The 25,089-nt window shown below is 43.6% G+C and overlaps 1 protein-coding gene across 6 annotated transcripts in view; it reads right to left on the bottom strand.

The window, feature by feature from the left end:
* PDZD2 (PDZ domain containing 2) overlaps positions 1-25,089 on the bottom strand; it is a 379,909-nt gene that overhangs the window by 148,316 nt on the left and 206,504 nt on the right. The window contains exon 2 of one of the 6 annotated variants that reach the window (XM_044387008.3): positions 9,250-9,349. The exons of the other annotated variants lie outside the window; for them this stretch is intronic. Within the exon in view, the coding sequence (XP_044242943.2) occupies positions 9,250-9,269 (20 nt within the window). The 5' untranslated portion in view covers positions 9,270-9,349. The remainder of the gene's footprint in view (positions 1-9,249; positions 9,350-25,089) is intronic. 6 annotated transcript variants of the gene reach the window in all.

Here is a 25,089-nt window from a genome sequence, read left to right as displayed (position 1 = left end):
TCTCTGGGAAGGGCTAGGAGCAGAGTGGAAGTGAGGAGGGGAAGAAGGAGAGCCGCCTTCTCTGGGGAGATGTGTTTACTTTGTAGTTGAGTGAAATCAAAGACAAAGAAGATTTACCATATGTTCAAGTCAGGTGCTGGGCAGAACTTAGTCATTCCATTGGCTCAGACAAATCAGAAGATCCTCTTTTTGACAAATCCGAAAACCCCAACAGAAGACTTGGTGAGCTGAAGGTGACTTGGCAAAAGAAAACAGAGAAATGGTAGACACAAAGCATTTGTGTCACCAATAGAGTGGCCCAACAGTGGGGCGATGATGAGGCAGTAAGCTGAGAGACCCTCCAGCATCTGAGAGAACCTTCAGTTTGCCTCCTGGGACACTTCCCTTATCCACCATTAAAGGTTCACTGAAGCGAGGATAGAGCCATTCTCAGGACACTACGTTTCGATCCTTTAGGTAACATCAGCTCTTCCCAAACATAATTTCAGGGTGTGGTAAAACCAGAATAAAATAAAATCAAGATACACTACAATGGTAACTATGTTATCATAAGTATACATGCAGACAGGAGTTTAGAAAAGCAAAATACAGTTGATTCATATTGGAAGGTAGAATTTCCCCTTTTAAAAATTATTTTCAAATTGTTATTTTATTAGCACAATATGCAAAAGCTGGGAAAGGAAAAAAGATCAAGTCAGGAAACAGCCCAATTTCGCCCATACCACGTACGTAGACTACTGCAGGAGAATTTGAACTGAGACCACCCTTGAAATCACACACTCCATCATGCCCCCTTCTGACCCACTCAGCAGTAGGATAGGGAGCTGCAGCCCACCCAGTCCAGAGCTTTGGGGGCTGAGAGGCTCAAGGCTATATTTCTTTTGGTCAAAATGCAAATTTAACCCACATGCAGCACCCTTAGAATGCACTCTGCTGATCTCAAATTAGACTCAAATTGGTCTATACAACTTCACGCTAAAAAATAAATCAATGTTCTCTAACTAGTGTGAAATCTTTAGTAGCTCTGCAGCACACAGACACACACATATTCCTGAGGAACTCAACAGCCTCCAGTATCAGGAGAAGAACCTACAGAACTCAACTTACGCCTTAAAACAGACTTCAGACCTAACTGATCACTTTACAATTACTCTACTGGAAGGTCACCTGCACCCATTAGAATTCATTAACCACATATTTTAGTTTTATACAAACCACAGTCAATACTGGTCTAGACGGTAACTTGGGTATAGGATGATCTCAAGGATGACTCGGGATATACAGTCTTCACCAATACGTGAGTCGGTCAAGGCCTCCACAAATAACCCCAACAAGGGTGATTCTCAAGATCCCACCTGGCCAGTGGATGCAAATTCAATAGTTAATTTGTCCCTACCTCCTTCTAGAAAACCCTCCCTTATCCTCTCCATTGCCTCCTCCCACCCCAATACCTTGTGCACACCCCTATCCTATTTTAATTCAATTCAATGTCACAGTATTCCATTTGTTTCTGTCCCTGTCTCCCTGCCAGATTGTGAGTTCCTTGTGAGAAGAAACTAGGTCTTCATGACCAGTGTGCACCCCAAGCACGGTGCACTCAAGCACGGTGCCTGGCACATAGAAGATACTCCATGTGTCCTGTTGTCCTTGGGGCGTTCTGGTCTAAACCAGTTATCCCAGCGTAATTATGAGTGCCCCTGCACTCACAGAAGTGCACTAGTTTGTATGACAAATCCTGGCACCACCCTCTCAAGAGACAGATGAATATTGGCTGTTGGCTTTTATGGCGTTTGTTCATTTTTGTTTGTATATTTTAAAAGTCCTTTCTCCATTATCTACTGTAGTTCCTGTAGGTGGATAGGCAGGTAGGTTTTGGTTAGGCAGATACATAAACTGAGTGAGAAGCAAATTATCCAGTAGTTATTAAAGAAGTAGAAAGCAGGCTGGGTAGCTTTGATTTGTCACAGCAGATTTTCCTTCTAATCATCTAGTCAATCCTTTGAGAGCAGTAAAAAGACTTTGCTTTCTCTGGGCACCCTGGCACGGTGTGGATGCTGGGTGAGGCTGGTAACAGCTAGCAGGGGGCGGTGGGAATAGCCACACTGACATGAAATCCACACCAGAACAACTGAGAATCAGTGATATCGACAGGTGTTCACTGTTCCAACCCAGATGTCACTGCTCCATGGCTCAGAATTCTGCCCATGAAACCACTCACTCTCTAAGGCGCCCCTTAGAAATGGAAAAATCCCTGAGCTTTTCTTATCGTCCTCAAGGATGGAGAAGTAGCAGGAACCGGAGAAGGTGAGGATGGAGCTGGAGCCAATTAATGGACTTGGCGTTTAAGGCCCTGGTTTATACCGCAGCAAGGGGCATGTTAATTCAGTTGCCAGAAGCACTGATAAAATCAGGATTATCCAAGTGTATGCCATTTGTCCTGGGGTCTGGCTTTTTTACAATGCATTAAGGATAGGAAACTAGAACCACAAGTCTCCACGGGTCCTCTCCCACTCGTAATCGTCACAGACAGGGCCGTGTAAAGGGGGCCGGAGGGAAAGGGGAGTGCTTCACCTGTCTGGCCCATTTCCTCTGGTTCCAGAGAAACTCCTCCCTGGATTTAAGGGCCCAGAGGGACTTCCCGAATCCCGCTGCTCATTAAGCCTGTTTGATTTTAAAGAAGAAGATTAAATACACAGCCCACAGCCAAGATTCCAGATGTTCTGCAAAGCATCCCTTTGTGGTTGGGGTCCCCTGCTAAGTCGCACTTCTAATTAACATCTAAAGCTGGGCTCAGAGGGGCTGTTAGAGGTGGGACTCAAGGCAGAGAGGCTCTGGCCCTAGTCCCAGCTCTGCCGTTTCATTAGTCAATGATCTGAACCTGTCCTTTGGCTCCTCTGGGTCCTGGTTCCTTCACTTTTCCCTACTGGGAACAGACTACCTACCAAAGACCCCCCCATCCCCCACCCCAGCAGGCTGTGAAAGTCAAAGGGGATTAACTCAGAGTTCTTACAGAAAAAGCACAGAAGCCCTCCAGAACGGCACTACCCAATGATACCCACTCATCACATGCGGCTGTTTAAACTTACACTAAAGTTAAAAAATCCAATCCTTTGGTCACACGTTCCAAAGGCTCAGTAGCCACCAAAGACCGAGAACACTGCCATCATATGGAACATTCTATCGGGCAGCACTCCTCTAGAGCCTCTTTTGAATTTCTCTCCAAAAACCAAAACAAAACAAAACAAAAACCAGAAAAGAACACTCCAGCCCTGTCGAGTGCTCAGGAAGGCAATGGTCCACGTGTATTTTAAGACCTACAAAGAGAGAAGCCCTTTATATTGACACAGTAGGACCACAACTAGGCTCTCTTCCAAAGAAAGCAGCTGAGTTTTTCTTCCCAACACATAAAACAGGCACAGGCCAGGGGGGACTTTCTCCCACAGCTCCCTTGCCTCTTATACTCAGATCACTCTTTCATACCTAATCTATTATTTACACAGTCCTACTTTTAAGAAAATGCATTTTGAAACATTCTCTCAATGGGAGTGTTAGGTTTGTGCAAATCCAGGGACCAGGGAGACCCAGTCACTTTGTTCCCACCTGACAGGGCTTTCCTTACAGCGCCCCAAAATGGCCGGTTCTAGCTATTTAATAAAACCAAAGGATGCAATCCTCCCCAGGGCCAAGTGTTAAAAGCATTCCTAAAGAAAATGGCCTGAAACAGAAGCTCCTCCCCTCCAATGTGTTCTTCATTGGCCAAGGATTTACTGGCTCTTGCAGTAAATTAATCAATTGCCAAGGGAAAGTAAAACCATGGTTCCAATGTAAATACTTGTTGGTAACAATCCTTCAGTGTGACACTTCAGATTTCAAGTGGCTGGGTGGCCTTCCCAATGCCTCATTAAATGGCAACTTTATAGCATTAAGAGGAAAAGGCTCTGGGATTTTCTGTACAAATGTATAAATCAATCTGTTCAAAGACAAACAACAGAACAATTCACAAAATGTGTGTGACTGGGGGACACGGGGAGGAGAGGCAAGCAGACCGAGGGAGGAGGCACTGAGAAGCAGAGAGAGGTTGTTGGTCTAGAGTTTCTCCCAGCTCCATGCATTAGACTATCTTGACCCTGGACGTTTCTTTCTGCCCAATATTTGTTAATCCATCATCCAGTGGGACTGCTCTCCCAAATGGTGGGGTCCTAGGCCCTGTGTGTGAGATCCGAGACTGACAGTATCTTTGTTCATCTTCCTACCCTTCACAGTCTTTACTATAAAGATTTTCAAGTAGCAGGCAATTCAAATCAGCTAAGCTACTGACTTCTCCCCATAAATGATTTAGTATTAAGAAAAGCTATATCATCAATGGTTGGTTATTGACTACACTGTGTACCAGCTACTTTAGAAATGCTTGGAGAAACACTTCCCCCTCGCCCCCCCCCCCAAAATCACTTAACATGCCTTGAAGAGTATAAACCAGCAATTTAACGATTAAGCCCACAACAAGACCACTACCTCGAAAAACCTAGTATTTGGTCTTGAGCAACCCAACCCTATTCTCTTGTTTAGGAAAACTTTCATGGGCATTGGCTGCTCCTTCCAAATCCCAGTGCTCTAAATGGGCCGAAACAGCTGCACCCCGGGAAGCCAGGCTTGGAAAATAGACTTGTTTCCCACTCACATGCCCCCAAACAGCAGCCTGTGTTTGAGGTTAACCCCGCTCTCACTGCCCTTAGCTAAGCAGCCTTTCAGAGCTATGTGTGGCCCCCGGTAGGCCAATATATTTTATTTTTCCGTCAGAAAAAGCTTTAAAAAAACATAAAACTGACGGCTGAAACCAAAGAGAAGCGGAAGTTCTGAAACAGTGTGCGTGCGTGCAATCCTCGGCATTGGTGCCGGTGGCGATCTCCACTTTGTCCTCCTAATGGACAGTTCTCTGTGTAGCTATACTCAATTCTGACAGGCTCCTATGGAAAAATCCGTCCCATTGTTCCACAAGAACAATGGGCAATGATGATAAGCGCAGCGAGACAAGGGAAGAAGACTCGTGGATCTCAGGGATGGTACTTTTTAAAAAATATATTTAAAATTTAAATTCAATTAATTAACATATAATGTATTATTGGTTTCAGAGGTAGAGGTCAGTGATTCATCAGTCTTGTATAATACCCAGTGCTCATTACATCACATGTCCTCCTTAATGTAGAGATGGTACTTTTCTGCTGTTAAAACAGTTCCTATTGGGGGGAGGGAGAAAAGAAAAAAAAGGAGAAAGGGAAATAAGCCATAAGTGACTCTTAATGACAGAGAACAAACTGAGGGTTGATGGAGGGAGGTGGGTGGGTGATGGGCATTAAAGAGGGTATTAAACTGGGTGTTGTATGTAAGTGATGAATCACTGAATTCTACTCCAGAAACCCATATTGCACTGTATGTAAAAAAATTAAAATAAAAAATAAAACCCCCCAAAAAACCAAAAAAAAAGAAAACCAACTACCACCATCACCACCAACAAAAATCAACAAAAACCCAATTCCTATCAGAAAAGCTGTCTCAATAGCCTCCCCCAACCTCAGGTCTGCTTCTCAATCTCAAAAAGCAAAATGAAACAAAATACAGTGTGTGGATGAGTAAAAACTGCTCAAATATTCATAATGTGATCCCTTCCACCAACACCCCAAATCCCTCCTCTGAGCGTCTCCAGGGCATGAAATTCACTGCAAGCATTTCTGAGGCAAGAATCATTTTCCTAATACAATTCTTACTCTGTCACTGCCTCTATAGTGTGCGCGTGTAAGTATCTGTGTTTTGGACAATTTGCAAACTACTAAGTCCACACTGAAAGCATCCGTTCTCCAACAGGCTTGTAGGATTTCCAGAACATATCAGTGGTCAATAGCAGTCCAAAGTAAGAATGAGTCCAGCTCATGTCAGAATTTTAGCAACTAGGCACAGAAAGGATATGCCCATCCAAGAACTCAGAAGCCTACAGCCTGGCACAAAGTCTTGAACCCAGTAGACATTCAAAGACTTTGACAGAAGCTACTTGAAGCATTAGTACTTCTGGGCTTGGCGTGGGGAGTCCCTTGGTCCTAAATGCAAGAATTGAATTCCACCCTGGGTGGGAGGGCCAGGGATGTGGCGAAGGTCCCGAGACATGGCGGAGGGCCCACGCTTCACAGCATCCTTCACAGAAGCAGTTCCCTGCAGGGAGTTTGCTGGTCCTCTGCCAGCCCACAGTTCTTAGAAGGGTGAAAGGGCCAAGGGAGGAATTTCTTCAGCTGGCAGATCCTCAACGCGGGAGGAGAGAGGAAGGGAGTCAGGGCAACGGGCTCAGCAGGCTGGGAGGAAGAAGGAGGGGCAGGGAAGGAAGAGGCCCACTGGAGGCACATCAACAACTCGGCAAGGGCAGGGCAAACCACACCGAGCCACACCTCCGAACTGCTACCCGTCTTAGAGGGCCTCTAGTACAGTGCAGGCTTTAAACAAACGTGTTCATTGCTTAAGGTCTGTATGGATACATACCTTCTACATTTTCCCCAAACTCTATATAGCTAAGCCTTAATTTCCTCCTTAATTCCACTCTCCTTCCCCAAAATAACCACTGTTTTCTGTTTCTCATCTAGACCTTCTGGATGCAGCATTTACATACTGTTATATTCAGATAGGAAAAAAAATATATTGCTTTACTTAATCGGCTACATATTGTACTTACCCTTCTACACTGTGCTTTTCTCTCCATTTAACGATGTTTTAGAGCTCGTTCTATCTACACAAAGAGACCCACACTTCATTCTCTGAAACTGCCATATAGTTCTATACAATGCAGATTTACTGTATTTATTCATTCTTACACTAATGTTTACTCTTCACACACACCCCCCGCCTTTCAAACACTTCTGGAGTGAATATATGTTCAGATGCAAGTATTTTGCTAGAATACAACTCTAAATGTGAAATCACTGGGTCAAAGCACAGATGCAACTTTGATACTGACAAAATGCCTGTGGCAGGCTTCCTCCCACTGGTGGTATGAGAAGGCTCATTGCCCTAACTTACCCACACCTGATTCTATCGTCTCTTAATTTTTGCCTAAGCCTCACCTTAAGCCTGACGTGATCCAGACTGGATGGTGGGCAGTATTAGAAAAAAACCCCACTGCTTTAAATTGCATTTCCGTGATTGCTTGAGAGATTAAGCATTTTGTCTTACGTTTATTGGTGATCTCCATTTTCTTTTCTGTGATTTGCCATTTCTCTGCCCATGTTCTTTTGGGTCATTTGCTTCCCCTCCCCTCCTTACTTATAGGTTTTTACATATTCTGACAATCCATCATCTATTCTATATGTTTCACACATCTCAGTCTTTTTAAAACTTTGTTCATGGAATTTTCCCACAAACAGGGTGGCTTCCAATGCACAATACAGTGGCTTCCAAATTATTCTTTTTAGCAATAGATTCCTTTCTCCAATCCAGGGGAACCCCCAATAACAAAAACCGGCAACAACAAAACTGCTCTGGCTGAGGATGGACCAGGCTCTTAAGGTCCCACCAACTCTCCCACCCTGATTTTGAGGAACTCCTCAGAGCTTCCAAGAGCAGAGATGGAAACCGCAGATTCAGTCCAACCCCCTCACGTAGCAAATGAAGAAATGCAGGATAAGGGCTGCTAGAGGGAGGAGCTCCGGGCCTCGTAACAGAAATAAGACCAGAACTAAGATGTCCATTCTGGTCCTATGAACCCAGTGCAGTCTTTAAAGGATAGAGTCTAGGTTCATTCCATTCTGATCTGACAACAAAACTCAGCTATTTGGCATCTGAGTCATGTACTTTTCTCCCATCAAAGAAAAAGGAAGTTAAGATGCTAATAAAATAAACAGATAATTTCACTCAGAAACTCAACTTAAAAAGACATTTACCATTGCTTTCCAGTTACGTACTCCTGCGTCAACTTCCTATTTCTCCCCATTAGAATATAAGCTAAATGAGAGCAAGGAATCCTGTCTGTCCTTCTCTCCTGGATCTGGAAGACCCAGAACCAGGCCTGTCAAACGATAGGTCTCAATACATTTTTACCTCCGAAACCATTCACTATAGCTAAAAAACAAGCAGAAAGTGATCCAATTTGCTCTTCTAAGAAATTTCAGCTGCATTTATCAATGTAACCTCTGCTACAACAGCCATCCATTAGCAGACGGCCTAGAAAGTGGGATGTAAGAAGGACTATCAGGGTCACGAACATCCCAGTGGAATAACTGAGAGCAGTTCTGCTGAGAACATATATATGACCACGATCCTCCTCCGCCCTGTTCATGGAATTCTTTGGGCTTCTGGTTGTATTGCCTGTTTTTCAGGACATTGAGCCCTTGAAGGCCCCTTTCGCGAGCCTCGTGCAGATGGAGTGAGCTGTTTCAGTCCGAGGTCTTTCTCTCACCTGCTGCCGTACCAATTACCGACTGTGGGAACTGGAGGAGGTTAAGCAATTTTAGGACCCAGGTTTCAGGTTCCTCATCTGTAAAGCGGACACAGTAACAGGGCCTGAACCTCTTAAGTTTTCAGGTGTAGTGTCAACGAATGTAAGTTGCTTAGCAACGCCACACACCTGGAATCACTGTTGTTCGTTTTACCAGTTATCAGGTCTGCAGAGCTGTCAACATTGAGGATGGGTTTTTGCATCCCAGGATGAGGGGAGAGAGCAGACTAAACACTACTGAATATGAGGAACTGGGATGAGATGAGCCAGCATTATTAAAAGTACATTCTTGGGAGAATAACCCCAATTTACAAAGCAAGTCAAATCCAAGCGTAATGGCAAATATTAGATGTAGGTCTTAGAACTCCCTAGACCACAGAGGGGAAGATTGACTGAGCGCCTTCAGTTAAATGCCAGCCGGCTGATTAGAAATCTCAGTCCCAGGCCATAGCCAGAGGGCTACCTTTCTATCTCTGTGTCTGAGGTTACTGGAGCTCCTGTTTACTTGACTTGGCTGTAGGGACATTTACACCCATCTGCTTCCCAGGCAATCACAAAGAATGTGTTCTGGCCCAGACCCACCCCTCCAGGGAACAATAACCATTTCATACATTGGTATTTAGCTATGGGGTTATAAATGCCCTATAGCCAATCAAAATAGGGTTTCTACAGATCAAATTCGGATCTCTGCCAATGAGAGCACTGGCTAAAGCCACTCTGGAAAAGCAAAAAGGAACAAACATTCTGTTCATTGAATTTTGAACATGTTTGCCTCCTACCCGTTCACAGAAGTGGTCATGAAGCAGTGATGAATGCATCGTGGAGCGGAATGTTGAGACACGGGCGATTGTAAAGCGTGTTGTAGAATTGTGACGCATCCTAAAAGACGGAAATCATAATGCAGAAATCTGTGTCTTCATGTTGGCCAAAGCAGGACAAACCTTCATGGATCTTAGTACAAATCATAAATGAAAATGCCCACCTTACTCTGGTCTTTTAAAGTCAGACGTTGCTGGAGAAAGTGTGAGTAGTCTCAGAAGCCCACCGTTAGCAGAGTCAACATCAGATCCAGATCACACCCAGATCAGCCTGGTCACTGAAGGCACCCCCACTTTTCATCTCAGAAAAACCCCCAAGATTTTCTATATTTAACAATAACTGAGGACAGAGAAGTGCTGAGCAGAAACACATTTAAAATCTGCTTTGAGAAGAAATAAAATCCCCAACCCTTAGAGATCTCTGAATCTCTGCATGTTGCAGAGGTGGGGAGTGAAGGAGACAACCAACAGGCATGAAACATCAACCAGATTGGCCTCTTGCTAAAACTGATTTGACTATTTTTTTTTAAGATTTTATTTATTTATCTGATGGAGAGAGAGACAGCCAGCGAGAGAGGGAACACAAGCAGGGGGAGTGGGAGAGGAAGAAGCAGGCTCCCAGTGGAGGAGCCTGATGTGGGGCTCGATCCCATAACGCCGGGATCACGCCCTGAGCCAAAGGCAGATGCTTAACGACTGCGCCACCCAGGCGCCCCTGATTTGACTATTCTTAACACTGGATGCTCTTCGTCTCCTGCTAAGAGGAGACTCAGAAGAAAGTTCTCAGAATGACTAGAGTTGCTCTCAACCGCAGCCTCTGTTCTCAAAAAAAAAAAAAAAAACAGAGTGCAAAACAACTTGGCGGGTCATACTTAAGGAGCAATTTCAACTCTGAGCACCCACCCAAGCTCTCCAGCACTGACGGGACTTAGAGTATAAATGGGTGGCCACCCCCAGTGAATACCACGTCAACGTCATAGTCCAACTAGTATCCAACTTCATCACGCCACAGGGCCACCACTCTACGGTGGCAAGCAGCCAACGGCAGGGTGTACAAAAGCAGATATTGAAACACTGGGTTGGCTACTTTCTATCAAATTCTCAAATAAGCTGAGGCCATTCAGCCGCGAGAGGCCCAGGAGTCGTACAGCAAGCAATGCCATCCAGAGTTTCCAGACTGCCTGTGTTCTTCTGAGGGTCTGATGAAGGGAAGAACAGTGCTTTAGAGCAAAAGTCTAGGAAGCCAGGGTGGGTGATGGAGACACTGAGAAGGAATGGAGTTAGTCATGTGGGACCAAGAAGAAAGGCCACTGTGGGAGGCGTGGGCCAGAGAGCATTTCCAGCAAATAGAGGAGGAGCCTGGAGACCTGCACTATGGTACGAGGTCTGATCTTACTGGAAGTGACAGGATTACAGTGAACACAGCAAAGCATTTTGAAGCAAGTTATGAAGGAGAAAAGGTCAACATTCTGATAAAGCACTAAGTCTAAACTAATACCAGTCCTATGCTATACATCTGAAAGATTTCAAAATACCCGAAGATAAAAAATTCAGTAAAGATATCTCATAGTAATAGTCACCGCTTACTGAAAGCTTAAACTAGGCCAGGTATATGCCGTAACTCAGGACCACCGCACAATCCACCATGAGTAGACAGATACTACTGTTACCTCCATTTCAAAGAAATCTGAGGCACAGAGAGCTTCCAACACCATTCGGATGTGATGATACAAGGAACTGGGCAGTCTGGCTTCAGAGCTCCGCAGTCTGAAAAACTGCATTTATGTTAAAATTTTTTAAGAATTGAATTTGAGGCTGTTCCTGGTCAGCACCTGGCACTGGTGGTCCATTGTCCGTTTTCACCTTTATGTCCCCTGACACCAAGCCCAAATCCAGAGTCAAGGTCCTTTGCATTAGTTGTGCTCAGTAGTGGACAATGTAATTACAAAATTTATAATTCCGAATGGTAGTAAAGACCTGTAGTCAGTTTATATTTAATTATCAAGGCCAATCTCTAAACAATTAGGACATGCTGCAAGATTGCTAAGAACAAAAACCCAAATCCAAAGATCAGTAGCATTCATTTATGCCAGCAGTAACCAAATAGAGAATGTAATATGGGAAAAAAAAAAGTTGGCTTCCATAGCAAGACAAACTATATAGAGAGATAAATATAAAAGCAACATTAGTAAGAAATTATAAAACTTCAGTGAATGATATAGAAGATGATTTGGATTAATGGAGTGATAAACCTTGTTTATGGAAAAAGACATTTTAAAGAAGTCAGTGTTTCCCAATTAATCAATAATTTCAGTGAAATTCTAATAAGATCTCAATAAGAATTTTTAAGAAACTTTAAAAATATCTTAATATTTACATGGGAGAGTCCAGAACTGAGAATAACTATGACAATTTTGAAAAAGTACAAAGAGGACGGGCTGCCTTAAAAAGTACTACAGTAATTAAGACAATGTGATACTGACGTAGGAATAGACGAAGTATCAGAATGAAATAAAGAGCCCTGAAACTGACCTACCTATACGCACTATTTTTAGGGATGGTACGATATATGTGAAATGGGGGTATACTAATCACTGTGCTAGACTTGTAATCCATTTGAAATTTATTTTTAATCCATCTTAAATTTGTTTTTCTCTTTAGACTTTATGATCAAATCATATATTTCCCACATGAAAGCCAAAAACCGCCCACCTAAATATGAAAAATTACTCGATGAGAAACATAGGAGAGGTAGAGATTTTTTTTTGAAGATTCGAGAGAGAGAGAGAAAACATGAGTGTGGGGAGGGGCAAAGGGAGAGAATCTTCAAGCTGACTCCCCCCTTATAGAGCCAGATGTGGGGCTCTAACTCGTGACTCATGAGATCATGACCTGAGCCAAAACCAAGGATCAGCCACTTACCCAAATGAGCTACCCAGGTACCCCGAGAATTTTTTTAAAACAGAAAAAGGCAGTTAAAATGAATGGCTCTATTACCCTGGCCAGTTCTCAAAAACTAGAGTATAAAAAGCAAGTTGCAATATGATACCATTTATGTCCATTAAAACACACATTAAGATGCATATGTTTATGTATAAATTATAGTATTTAAATATCTAAAACTTAGTCTGGAAGGATATGTATTAAACTGGAAGGAAATATGGGGAGGGGCAAAAGGAGCTTTAGTTGTAACTAGTATTTTGTTAAAACCCTAAAAGCAAATAAGGCAAAAGACTAGTAATAGTTGTTAAATCTGAGTGGCAGGACTATGGATGGGTGTTCACTGGATTATTTTTGCATGTTCTCTTTTAAGTTTTTTTAGAAAGAATTCTCAAAACTTAAATGTTAAATCTAGATTTTCTTCATAAACTTCCCCATCAACCCACAGAGTATTTTCTGGATTATCTATAATCTTATTCTTACTTCAAAATACAGTATATAAATAGGGCACACATAAATGCAGTTACCGATTCCAACTGTGATGGTTAATTTATGTATCAACGTGGGTAACTATGGTACCCAGATGTTTGGTCCAACACCAGTCTGGATGTTGCTGTGAAGATATATATATATTTTTTAGATGTGATCAACATTTCAATCAGTAAACTTTTCATGAAGCAGATTACTCTCCATAAGGTGGGTGGGCCTCATCCAATTGAGGTTTCCTAAAGGAGAAGAGATTATTCTCAAGACTGTACCATGGAAACCCTGCCTGAATTTTCAGCCTGTTGGCTTGCCCTACAGATTTCAGACTTGCCAGTCCCTACAATCACATGAGCCAACTTCTTAAAATAACCCCCTCCCCCACCATATACATATATCACTCCTTTCCATTCTGTTTCTCTGGAGAACCTGACTAATACCAACGTTGCAAGTTTTGAGGCAACCATGGTTTCTCAGCAACTGAAATGGTCCACAATTCCTGTAACATGTCAAAGGGGAGAAAAGCCTGCTTTGGGGGAGGGGTGGGACTATGATACACCAGTTAACACTGACATATGGGAATTAAACACAGTGTGTTTACTTTCTAGAAAAATCTATCTCATGAGAAGATAAAGTTCTTTGTAAGGTGGCTTCTGGTTGGTGATGTGTTTTCTCTGAGTGGAAATTTCCCTATTGGCCTGTGATTACTTGTTGGCCAGATACGCTGTGGGGAAGATACACATTCATACTCCCATGTGGAGAATCAAAAAGGGCCAGAGGAGTGAAGTCTGTTCTTCCTGTGCCCGTGATTCTTCATGAGGGAAATTCTTGTTTGTTTCACCAAAACTACCAACAGACAGGCTGCCCAAGATTGGCTGTGCTCTGTAGGCCACTTCTCCACAGACAGGCTCTCAGCTCTGCACACACGGTCATCAACAGTGTCACGGGCTCTAGCTTTCTACAACAGCCTGCACTCGTCTTCGTCTGCTCCATGCATCTCCACATGCCACATGTCTAGATAGAAGGACCCCTAAGTATAAGCTAGTACTCCTTTCCCAGTTTAAATCCCTTACTGATTTTAGAGACAATATTAAAATTTGAGCCAATTTAATCTTCTGCATTTCTGTTCACTGTGTTTTGTTTTGGCATTTGCAAACCAAGAGAGTTTAAGTAAAAACAAGAATAGAACTATTGAAGCAATGATTCAAGGTGACAAAACATAATATATATTATAAAAATACTTCTTGACATCAGTGTGCATTTCCTATAGAGTTGGGGAACAAAAGACATCTCAGCTGGACAAAGATGACTCAAACGTAAGTGATCCTTACTGTCCCAATCAGAAGACACTTAAAATATCGGAGGGGGGGATTTGGTTAGATAAATGTAAATGATGTAAAGGTAGACATTTCATCTACGATGTTAAAAACAGAACATTTACAATATTTACCCTAAGCTATTTAAGATATTAATATTGCAATATACATAATTGTATGTACATAAATATATATGCAGATATTATGTAATCATATAAGTTACTGCTAATTTAGAAACATTTCTGGTTTCCTCACACCTTAGAAAAACATTGATTCAAAGTCTGCACCGGCACCGGCATTCTTACATCTGTCCTGTGAACATGGCTACTTCTGAGTTTTCCACTGTCTTCTTCATTTCCAGTTATTTGGATAAGGTCCTTAACGTGTTCCATTTTTAAATGGTCTTTAAAAGTCTTGTTTACAAAGAAATCCAACACTTGTTATTGTGAGGTCAGATGCCCAGAAGTATTACTAGATTTTTTTTTAATACGATTTCCTCAGTTGACCTCTATAAGCATCTAAAACCAGCATTGACAAAGGTCATTTCAGGCTAATGTGTGTTTCCTAAATAGTACTTTGATGTTCAAAATAAAATAATTGCGAGACCCTCCCCCAGCAGGAGAAAATGTATAGATTCCAATTTAAGCCGACTCTCTCATCTCTGTTCATAACTCTTTGAGGGGTGAGGGAACCATGCCTTCCATTTGGGGATATGACATAAATTGTGTAACTTCACTTCCCACATCTCCTCAGGTCTGCCTTTTCTCCTCAGCAGGCAGCCATGGCAACATGGTACGGAATCATAAGTGGACTTCCTCAGGGCAGAATTGGGGGATTCCAGGGGAATCCAAAATGCCTGGTTTAGAGGATCCAGAATCAGGTGCCTCCCCCACAGGATAGATGGCGGCTGCCACACAGGCCGGGCTGGGAGGGCTACTGCCTTTCTGTCTTCAGTCTTTCTTCTTTTACAAACAGTATATACAGTTGTGGTGTGATGATTTTAAGGGTAGCAGGAGACTATGTGCGACGGGGAGACTCCTGGGCAGCTGTATGGTCAGGAGTCTTCCCAGATCCCATCATTACCTTCTGAAGGAGGTGAGATCCACCCTCTCTCCTCCCTCAGATGCTCTAGCAGCAAGACTCTGAGCTCCATTCTAACACTGCTAAAAAGCCTTACTAATGGCAAAGAAAGCCAGAGATGGGGAGAACTTTCTAGAACATTCTAGGGAAGGGCCTAAATACCTTAGGAGCTTCACTGGGCCCCTGCCTGTTAGTGACCAAAGTGGAAAAGAACAATGGAAAACACTCTAAGCTGTCAAGGTGTTAACTGCAGCCCTTAAATTTCAGTTGGGGGGGGTGGGGGAGGAGAAAAGAGGGCAATAATAATGATGCATATACAGCAACAGTGTGATATTGTGATTAATTATAAGACATAATGTTTGGTCTTTGTTCACTGTTCCTGGCACAGAGCTTCTAAACCCCTTGTAATTCCCTATATAACAGCCATAGGGGCATCTTTCCTCATAGTATTTAGTTTCTGAAATAGTTCCAGAGCAATAAAGGTGAAATAAGTGTCTTTTGTTACTCATAAAAAGGCCCTTTCAATCGCATCTGAATTTATGATAATGTGGTGACTTCCAGAAAGTCCTTAAGGATGGGGCCTGGTTGCCAGGGGACCCAGACTCAGGTTAGATGGCTGAAGCTTTCAATCCCACTTCCCTACCTCCAGGGATAAGTGAGGGGCTGGAGATCTAATCACCAATGGCCAATGATTTAATCAAGCATGTCTACGTAACAAAGTCTCCATAAAAACCCAAACGGATGGGGTTCAGAGAGCTTCCGAGCCTCCTTCCCTATGTCCTTCCCTATGTATCTTCCAGAGGACTGTTCCTGGGTTACATTCTTTTATAATAAACCAGTAATCTGGTTAAGTAAACTATTGCCCTGAGTTTTGTGAGCTGCTCTAGCAAATTCATCAAACCCAATTAATTAACAGTAGGAACTAACAGGAGGGGTCATGGGACCCTATTTATAGTCAGTTGGTCAGAAGCACAAGTGACAATTGGGACTTTCAGTTGTAGCGTGCCTTGTAGGGAGAAGAGGGGGACAGTCCTGTGGGACTTGAGCCCTTAACCTGTGGGGTCTGACCATCTCTGCAGGTAGACAGTGTCCGAATTAGACTGAATTGGAGGACACCCAGCTGGTGTCCCAGCATTGTTTGGTGTGGGGAAACCTTTCCCCCCTACACACACACACACACATACATTTGGTGACCAGAAGTGAAGTAATATTCAGAGAGTATTGTGTATAATGTAAATGAAAACAATAAATGGAGTTTCTCTTCACAACAGGGACCGTGAGTAATGAAAGAGAGGAAAACCTGAGTGGCAGGAACTGAGGAAGTGTTGCTGGAATTTGGCTGGACTCACCAAGCCACGTCCAGGGCAGCTGACCGAGTCCACATCCTCACAGTAGACGTGAGTGGGTTACATCCTGAAGTAACACACAGACCGCACACTTTTGGAAGCTTGATAGTTATAACATGAAAGACGGGGGTTTGCCTTGTTCTTCTCACGTTTTTCTCCATTAAGAAACTGACCTTTACCCCAAGCCTCATTTTATGGCGAAGGAAACAACTCTGGGAAGTGAACAGCTGACAGTTGACAAAGCATGTCAAGAAAAGAGAAGCAGCAAACCCAGCTCCAGGGGCTAGGAGCTCAATTTCATTAAAGGCTTATGTGCCCGACACAGTGATGAACACTTTAGGTGCACAGTGTCTCTGCTGTCACCACTACGGGAGGGGGTGACACACCTCATTCCCACTTGACAGCTGAGAAAACCAATGCAGAGAAGCTAGCTAACTGCCCAGCATCACTTGGCATGAATGTGGGCCAGCTGGGCTTGGAACGGCACTACTTACTGACAAGGTTTATCTGGGGAGTCCGAACCGAGAAGGTGATCTATCACTTTACACTAGCTACGTAATTCTGAGTATATCACGGCCCTACTGAGCCTTAGTGGCCAGATCTGCAAAATGGGCGTATAACACTTAGCTTGTCTGGGTGTGAGATCCTTTAGTTAAAAAAGGCCCCAGCACAAAGCCTGACTAACAGCAGGACTCAGTAAAGACACGATCCTGCCTTCTCTTTCCCTAATCTTGAGCTCAAGTCTTACAGGTGAGGACTAACAATTTGTCAGCCCCTCCCAGCGGACCTGCATGTGTGGAAGAATGTAACATCTTATCATCACATACAGACCTAGGCCAATCTGCTTTGTTTCTGTTAAGGAAAGGCTTTTTCTTGTCCATCTTAAACCAACTTTAAGGTGAATATAATGGAGCCAAAGGTTTTTGGTTTTGTAGGGAATACCTGTACTCTGGTCCTTGTGCTAAGTGGACTGATTAAGGGCCATCATCACAGGAAAAGTGCTAGTCAGGAAAGGCCCTCCAGGGACCAGGTCTGTGAGCAGCCCAGGCCTGACTTGGAGATTGCATCTTCTACAGATGAGGCCCGAGACTCTGGCTCAGGTAACTGCAGAACATATCTCACTCTCAGCCCAACCCCAACACCTCATACCCCCACATAAAATGTTGCTCCAGAGTTTATAGCTGGTGAAGGGAGATGTCCTAGAGTGGCTGTAGGTTGGTTTGAATATTCCCCCAGCTGTCTAAACGTGGGGCTAACGCTGGAGCCTGGGTTAGAACCCACCGTCTGCCTCCTATTAGGCACTTTCATGAGCTCAGAGCATGACTATCTGGTTTGCATTTGCAACACAGAGAGAAGCAATAAGGGGCAGCAGAGAGGCTTTCTAAAGGATACCTTACGGAGGCTCCTTTTGCCAGAAAGCACCTAGGAGATGAGCAGGCGGCGGGACAGGAGGGAAAGAAGCCCCCGCGGAGACAGTCAGGGCACCAAGCTCTGGTCACTACACCACCTTCTACCTGTGCTCCAGAGCAAAGCATGGCCCGCTCAGCCCATGCTTCACCTGAAAATGATTAAACCAGGGCAGATATGCTCTCAGATTCCTTCCTGCCTGAAAATTCTGTTTCAGTTCTTCATGAAACCCCGTTACGACCCTTCATGAACTCTGAGGAGCCCATGTGAATACCGAGCATAATGTGTTGCCTAGAACTGGCCCTTCGTAACTGTTTCTTGTATAAATGAATGAACCAATGCTGATAAGGATACAAATAAAGGTTATTTAAAAAAACCCAATAGTCACAGATATATTATGCCATGTGTACACCATATACATACACGTACTCTTATGGGTTATTTTACTTTGAGTTGCCTATTGTTGTGACCTCTGTACATAAAACAACATACTAGAGGTTGTAGGGAGCGGAATAATTCACACCCTTGCCTCACTCCCCAGGACTAGTGATCTAACAGAAAAGATAAGACACAAGGATAAAAGGACAATTCTTGGACAGGACAAGCTACAATTCAAATTCAGACATACTAATGTAAAACTGGCATTTCAGAGCCAGACAAGATAAGATTTTATATGAGAAAGAAATGAACATACACTGTATTATGAGGGTACCATCAGGAAACAGAAGGCATACTCCAAAGGGTTTAATGAGAGAGAACTTTATGGAGGGACTACTTAGAGAGATGTGGGCAGGACAAAGTACCCAGGGGCTAGCCACCAGCTAGCTGGGAAACCATTACCACCTTTAGGTCTGAAGGGCAGTGAGAGGAAGCAGTGAAACTGGAGGCTTGACAGTGAGCTGCCCATCAAGAGCTTAGAAAAAATGAGGCACAGTCAGAATCTTTGCAAGACCAAGGGAGCGGTGATGACGGGGATAAATACCCCAACACTGTCTCCTGCCTTCTGATTGCCCTGCCTGTGCTTCCCATTGGCTGAAGCCAACCAGAAACAAGACAAGGGAGTCCAGATGCTGTAGTTCATAGCACTATGAACCTCCTGGTGCAGAGGAAGGCAGAGAATGAATGAGGGGGTCCGGGGAGGAAAGACAACACCCACGCATACACGCACACTCTTAGAAGTTATACACACATGCCTATGCATTTGAGATATATTTGGAACAAGTGTATCTTTGACTTTTCAAAAAAAGTATCTGTTCTACAAAAGGGTTTCACCGTAGGATTAATCTAAATTTAAATGATTTTTTAATTAATTTGAGAGCACGCACGAGCACACATGAGCAGAAGGGAGGAGCGAGGGAGAAGCAGACTCCTCGCTGAGCAGGGAGCCGCCATGGGGCCGGATTGATCACAGGACCCCCGGATCATGACCTGAGCCAAAGGCAGATGCTTAACCAACTGAGCCACCCAGGTGCCCCAGGATTAATCTAAATTTAAACATCAAGGTCTTCTAACATATCTCAGATATAATTTAGTTTATAAAAAAAACTTCTTTAACTACAAATAACCTCTACATAATGCTCCTGTTTGATATGTGGTGTTTACATAGGACCTAACAAGTGAAACTGTTAAGAAGATAGCCCGTTAACCATATAAAACTGTCTCATAAGTTTTCCTTAATCTTATATCCCTACAAGCCCCCCAATTTTCAAAGATAAAACAAACTCCAAAGTCTGCATACTAGCACATTTTTCCATTTATGTTTTCTATCAGTTGGCAATTAAAACAAGAATCCCAGAGGTCAGCCAACAGTCTTAACAAATAAGAATCAGATATACTACCTCTGGATTCAAAAGTGCACAATGACAGGTTATGAGAAACCACCTGGAAAACGGCACTTGGCAGGCGACACTTTAGGGATCCACATTTCATATAGCAGTTTCCTGCCAACTGATGCTCACCCTCTAACAGGGACCTTCAGAAAAGTTTCCAAAGCGTTAAAGTCTCTATAACACCACCTACTTTTATTCAGGCTTCTATTGATGGCAACGGGAATCTGGAATGGGCTGAGGACTAGGATCGCTCCTAAGGGGGGCAGAGGGTGGGGAGAATAATGAGGGAGGGAGAGGAGGTTAGAAAAGGTCTCTGGGAGTCACCTCCCAATTAATGATCATGTATCAAGATTTCTCGGGACAGTCCCGGTGTCAGATATCCTAGCCCATACTACCACAGTGTCTAATCCTGGGGAAATGGTTACACAATTATGAGTCCTTGGGGAAATATGCTGCCATTAAAATTAATGAGTCTGTAATAACATGAAAAAGCCTTGTGTTTATTCATTCACAGTAACATGTGAATCCCTATTGTACACTACAGATGGTGTAAGGGTGTTTGGGGTATAATGATGAATTATATATTGTATAAAGCATATCTGTTACACAGCACACAGAACCAGACTGCCAACATTTGAATCTCTGCTCCACCACTGAAAAGCTGGACAACCTTGAGCAATTTCCTTAAATACGTGTGCCTCAAGTGATCTCTGTTGTAAACGGGATACTCATGGCACCTTCTTCATGAGATCATTGTGAGGATCAGATTAGCTCATACATGTAAAGCTTATGATAGAGCCAGACAAGTAGTAAGTGCTCAGTAAACCTTAGCTGTATTACAATAGGAAGTTCCCAGCCTTACAGTCAAGGTTTAGTAAAAGATACAAATGGGAAAAAGGTGGTATAATGCTAAGAACAATTAAGGGCTTCTCTTCAGGCTAACGTTATACTGGGAATGGAAGAGATTATTCATATAATCTCTATTCATAAAAATAAAGAGTATGCCATTGCCACTGGAGCCATACTGGGGCAAGCAGGTACAGACAGTCTACTTTCTCCTGTGTTCAGTCTTACTGACACCACTGAGCACTTCCAGAGTTCATCTCATCTTCAAAGCTCCCCAAAGTCTGGGATGCCGAAAAGACAAAGGATGGAAGACAGAGGCAACAATGCCAAGTGTGCCTTGGAAGTGTGGAAGTATGGAAGACTTGCCAGCTTCCAAAACCACAGGAGTGAATGAAAACTAGTGCTTGGCCTTTCACAGGGTGTGATGCGTGGGGTTTCTTCATTGCCTTGTTGTTTCAAGAACGGTCTTCACTTCTGTGACAGCCCGAGGATGTTCTCTCACTGGGATCAGCTAACAAGCTCCCAAGCAAGGACTCCTCTTTTCCCCCACCGAATGTCTCCACAGTTATTCCTTCTTTCGAAGTTGGAAGAGAGAATAACATTAATTTCATCTGCCTGGAAAACAGAGTAAAGAGGAATCCTACTTGGAGCTAGAATAAAGAATCGGGCAGCTTAGCTCTTCAGGAAGGTAAGCCCACCATCTGCCTTTACTCTCTGAGGAATGAGACCACGTGTAAAGAAATGTCCACCTCTATCAGTCTGGCAGCAAATGGTACCAAACCCTGATTCAAAATGGCTTTAGGGCCGCCTGGGTGGCTCAGTCGGTTAAGTGTCTGACTCGATCTCAGCTCAGGTCTTGACCTCAGGGTCGTGAGTTCAAGCCCCACATTACTTTAAACAAAACAAAAACAAAACCAACAAAATGGCTTGAACAAGGAGGAAATTAATCATCTCACATCATGTGACCTGCAAGAGAAACCTTCTTGAGAACACTCTGGGATCTGCTCTCTCCTGTGTGTTGACTTCATCCTAAGGCTGGAGACAAGATGCCTACAGCGGTTCTAGACACCAACGCACTAAGGAAGCAAAGGGGTCATTCGCTCATGTCTTTTTAATAACGAGCAAGCCTACCCTAGACACTCCACAAGAGACATTTCTTCACACCTCATTGCCCAGACTTGGACCACATACTCTTTCCTTCATTTGTCTCTGGGGTGTGGACTGGAGGTACCACAACCGGAATGTGTTAAACACCTCAAAAAATGGATGCTCCCGAGTCCACGTGACCATTAAACCACCCAATGGACTTCTGGGGTCCCAAAAAGGAAACAAACAGGAATATACTTCAAAAAATTAACATGCTGTACACATTATTCTCACAGATAGAATTCTGGTAAGCCACATCAAACACGTTCAAAAATGCCTTCTGCCAGATACTCCACACATACAAAGAAGCAGGGTTAATGACTTGAGGGAGAAGATGTTAACATATTTAGTAAAAATGCCCAATAACCACCCTATTCAGGCCTTGGGCATCTGTATTTATTTATTTTTAAAAAGATTTTTATTTATTTGACAGAGAGAGAAAAACACAATCAGGGGGAGCAGCAGAGGGAGAGGGAGAAGCAGGCTCTCTGCTGACCAGGGAGCCCAATGCAGGGCTCAATCCCAGGACCCCAAGATCATGACCTGAGCCGAAGGCAAATGCTTAACGGACTGAGCCACCCAGGTGCCCCAGGACTTGGGCTTTTTTAATGATTATTGCTGAAATGACTGTACAATGTGGCCTATTTGCATTTCTGTTCCAAGTGGACACCTGTGGTAGATAGGGGGATAAATACAGAAAGATCTGAGAGGAGGGTTCCAGGGCAAAGCTGGGACATGAGGCAGACAGACTCACTCCCCAGTAAACATGGATTGAAATGAGAGTAAAGGAATTTGTTTTAAGCATAGGGGGAAGCGTTTGCTAAACTCTTAAAGAGAACTGAAGAAGCAATGATTGCAACAAATTCTTGGAAGCTGGGAAGTGGTCCGTCCAGTGGTAACTGACTTAGCAGATGAGAGAAAGCGGAGTCTGAGAGACAGAGTCCAGAGACAGAGAGTCTCTGGAAATGGGGCCACCCCACAGGGGTGCCGAAGGCAGGGGGGCTGGCTAAGAGCCTGTGCCTGAAGCTGTCAGACCCCCATAATCTCCTTAGTCCTAGCTCCCATGTGACTGCCTACATTCCATGACGGGTTTGCTCTGCTAAATCAGAGCAACTCTGGACTCAGACGCCAAAGGTAGCCGAGGGTAGGGGTGCCACTTTACAAACAGGGAAACAAAAGAAAGTCTCCATACTGAACGTTCGAGTCCTGGTCTCCTACCTGAATCTGGCTCACAGAATGCCACAGCCAACCGAGTCCCCTCGGAGACGGGGACGGGGATTTCTCTTCACCTGGTCAGTTTCCTCTGGGAGGAACGACCTTCTACCGAATGTGGGGGTTCTCCAATGAAACTGCTTAGCACGAAAATCCTGTTACAGCACAGGTGCTCAGGGCCAGCCGCACACTCGAATCACCTGGGGAGCTTCTAATACTCGCTACTACCTGGGCCCTAGCAATATCCTACATCATTCGATTGCTTGGCAAATAAGAATGGAAAGTTTACTGTGTGCCAGGCATTGTTCTAGATTCCGGAACAGTGTTCTAGATGTCTTTCTTGGAAAGAAGGAGCTATTTATTCCTGGGTAGAAGCCCCATCCACAGGCAGACCTTCCAGTTAGCTTTTAAGTGATCAGGCCAGGATCATTAGATATTAAAGTTTTTTTAACAGGCACGAGATTTAAAAACAAAACAAAAACTAAGAGGAAATCTGAGGGAAAAAAACTGTGCAGGGAATAGAGGAACACTTCAAAGAAGCTGTCATTGAGATCTGCAGAGAGTTGGAAAGCTTTTCATCCGTGAAACGAGAACAGGAGGTTATAAAAAGAATATTTCAGAGATTTTTTAAAGAGCTCTTGGAAATTAGAAATTTGATGGCAGACATAAAGATTCAGTATATGGGTTGGAAGATAAAAGAAGGAAATTTCCCAGGAAGTAGCAATTTTTTTTTTAAGAAGAGAAAAAATAATTAGAAATTCAATCCATGAAGATCCCCTTCCAACTAAATAGATGTTCCAAAAGAGGAAATTATTTTTTTTTAATTCCAGAAAACTGTTCAGAACCAAAGGACATGAATTTCCAGATTGAGAAGGTGTATTGAAAGCCAAGTAAAATGGATGGGAAAAAAAACAACCTCGCAGCAAGATATATGAAAATGAAATTTCATTACAGAGAGAAAGGACATTACAAAGAATAAGGAAAAAATCTTAAAAACTTTCAGAGAGAGGGAAATAATTACATTCAAAGCACGAGGAATTAGAAGGACAGACATCTCAATGGCAATAGTGAACCTAAAGAGCAATGTGCTCCAAATTCTGAGGGGAAAGTATTTCCAACCTTCATAGCCCATCAAACACAGAAACTTGGGAGGTCTTAAAAAACTCATTTCCCACGTACTCCTTCTCAGAAACTTGTAGAAGTTGTGTTTTACCAGAAAGAGAACAGAAACGAATAAAGAGGAAGATGTGAGTCTAGAACACAGGGGATGCCACATGGGAAAGAGGCAAAAGTCAGTGCCCAGTAGGACGAAGAAAGGAGATTTCAGGATGATGGGTGTGTGGCAGGCCTCACAAGCAGCAATCCAGAGCGGGGAGGGAGGCCAGAGGACCGGTGAGGGAGAGAGCCTGCAGTATTGAAGAATACACACAAAATGTTGAAACCACTCGTCTTTGGGGCACAGGAGTTGAGGTTGGTGGAGGGTGGGGCAAGTGACTGCTGTTTCTACTGATAAGCCTTATAGAGATATTTGACTTTGACATTATATACATGCATTGTTTTGATAAGGAAAAATGGGAAACTCGGGTCTAAATCAGATCCCAGAATGAGAACCCACGTCTAGAAGGCAGCAAAGGTACTTGGCGAACCGTTGGGAAACAGAAGAGTTGATGAGCTCTAGGCAGTGCAGATGAGAGGAGAACTTAATGTCCCAGGAAACGGGCCAGAATGGGGTCACCCTTTCCTTTCAAGGAAACAGTTCCTAAGTTTGACCTGCCTGGATTTACAGAGGAGATTAGTAGGAACAGAGGATTAAAGGGAGCTGTACATGCCAAGTGCAGTGTCGGGCAATTTATGGAAGTGAGAAGGCAAGCAGAAAGGTGGTTTCTGGAAACTTTGCTGTTCTTGACGAGGTCTCCTTTTCCTGCTAGATTAAGGAAGATTACGCCCAGCTGTGCGGGCTCACAGAGCTCAAGGCTGGAAGAGCACAAGCAAGCCCGAAATCCTGAGTCCACCTGGGTTTCCCCACTTTCCCTGGTATGTCCTGTTTCTTCCGGGTGTGGCCCACTCTAAGAACTCCTTTTTTTCTTCTAGAACCAGACACAGGCCTCCTTTCCCAAAGCCTACCCTACCTGTGAGTGCTATGGCTGCATCCTAGGGACAATGGATTTGACTAGAGATCCTGAAAACAATGAACTG

Source organism: Ursus arctos, unplaced genomic scaffold (genome assembly GCF_023065955.2).
Source record: "Ursus arctos isolate Adak ecotype North America unplaced genomic scaffold, UrsArc2.0 scaffold_15, whole genome shotgun sequence".
Classification (NCBI taxonomy): Eukaryota; Metazoa; Chordata; class Mammalia; order Carnivora; family Ursidae; genus Ursus; species Ursus arctos.
Note: the sequence above shows the minus strand (reverse complement) of the source record. Positions and strands in the feature narration are given on the sequence as shown.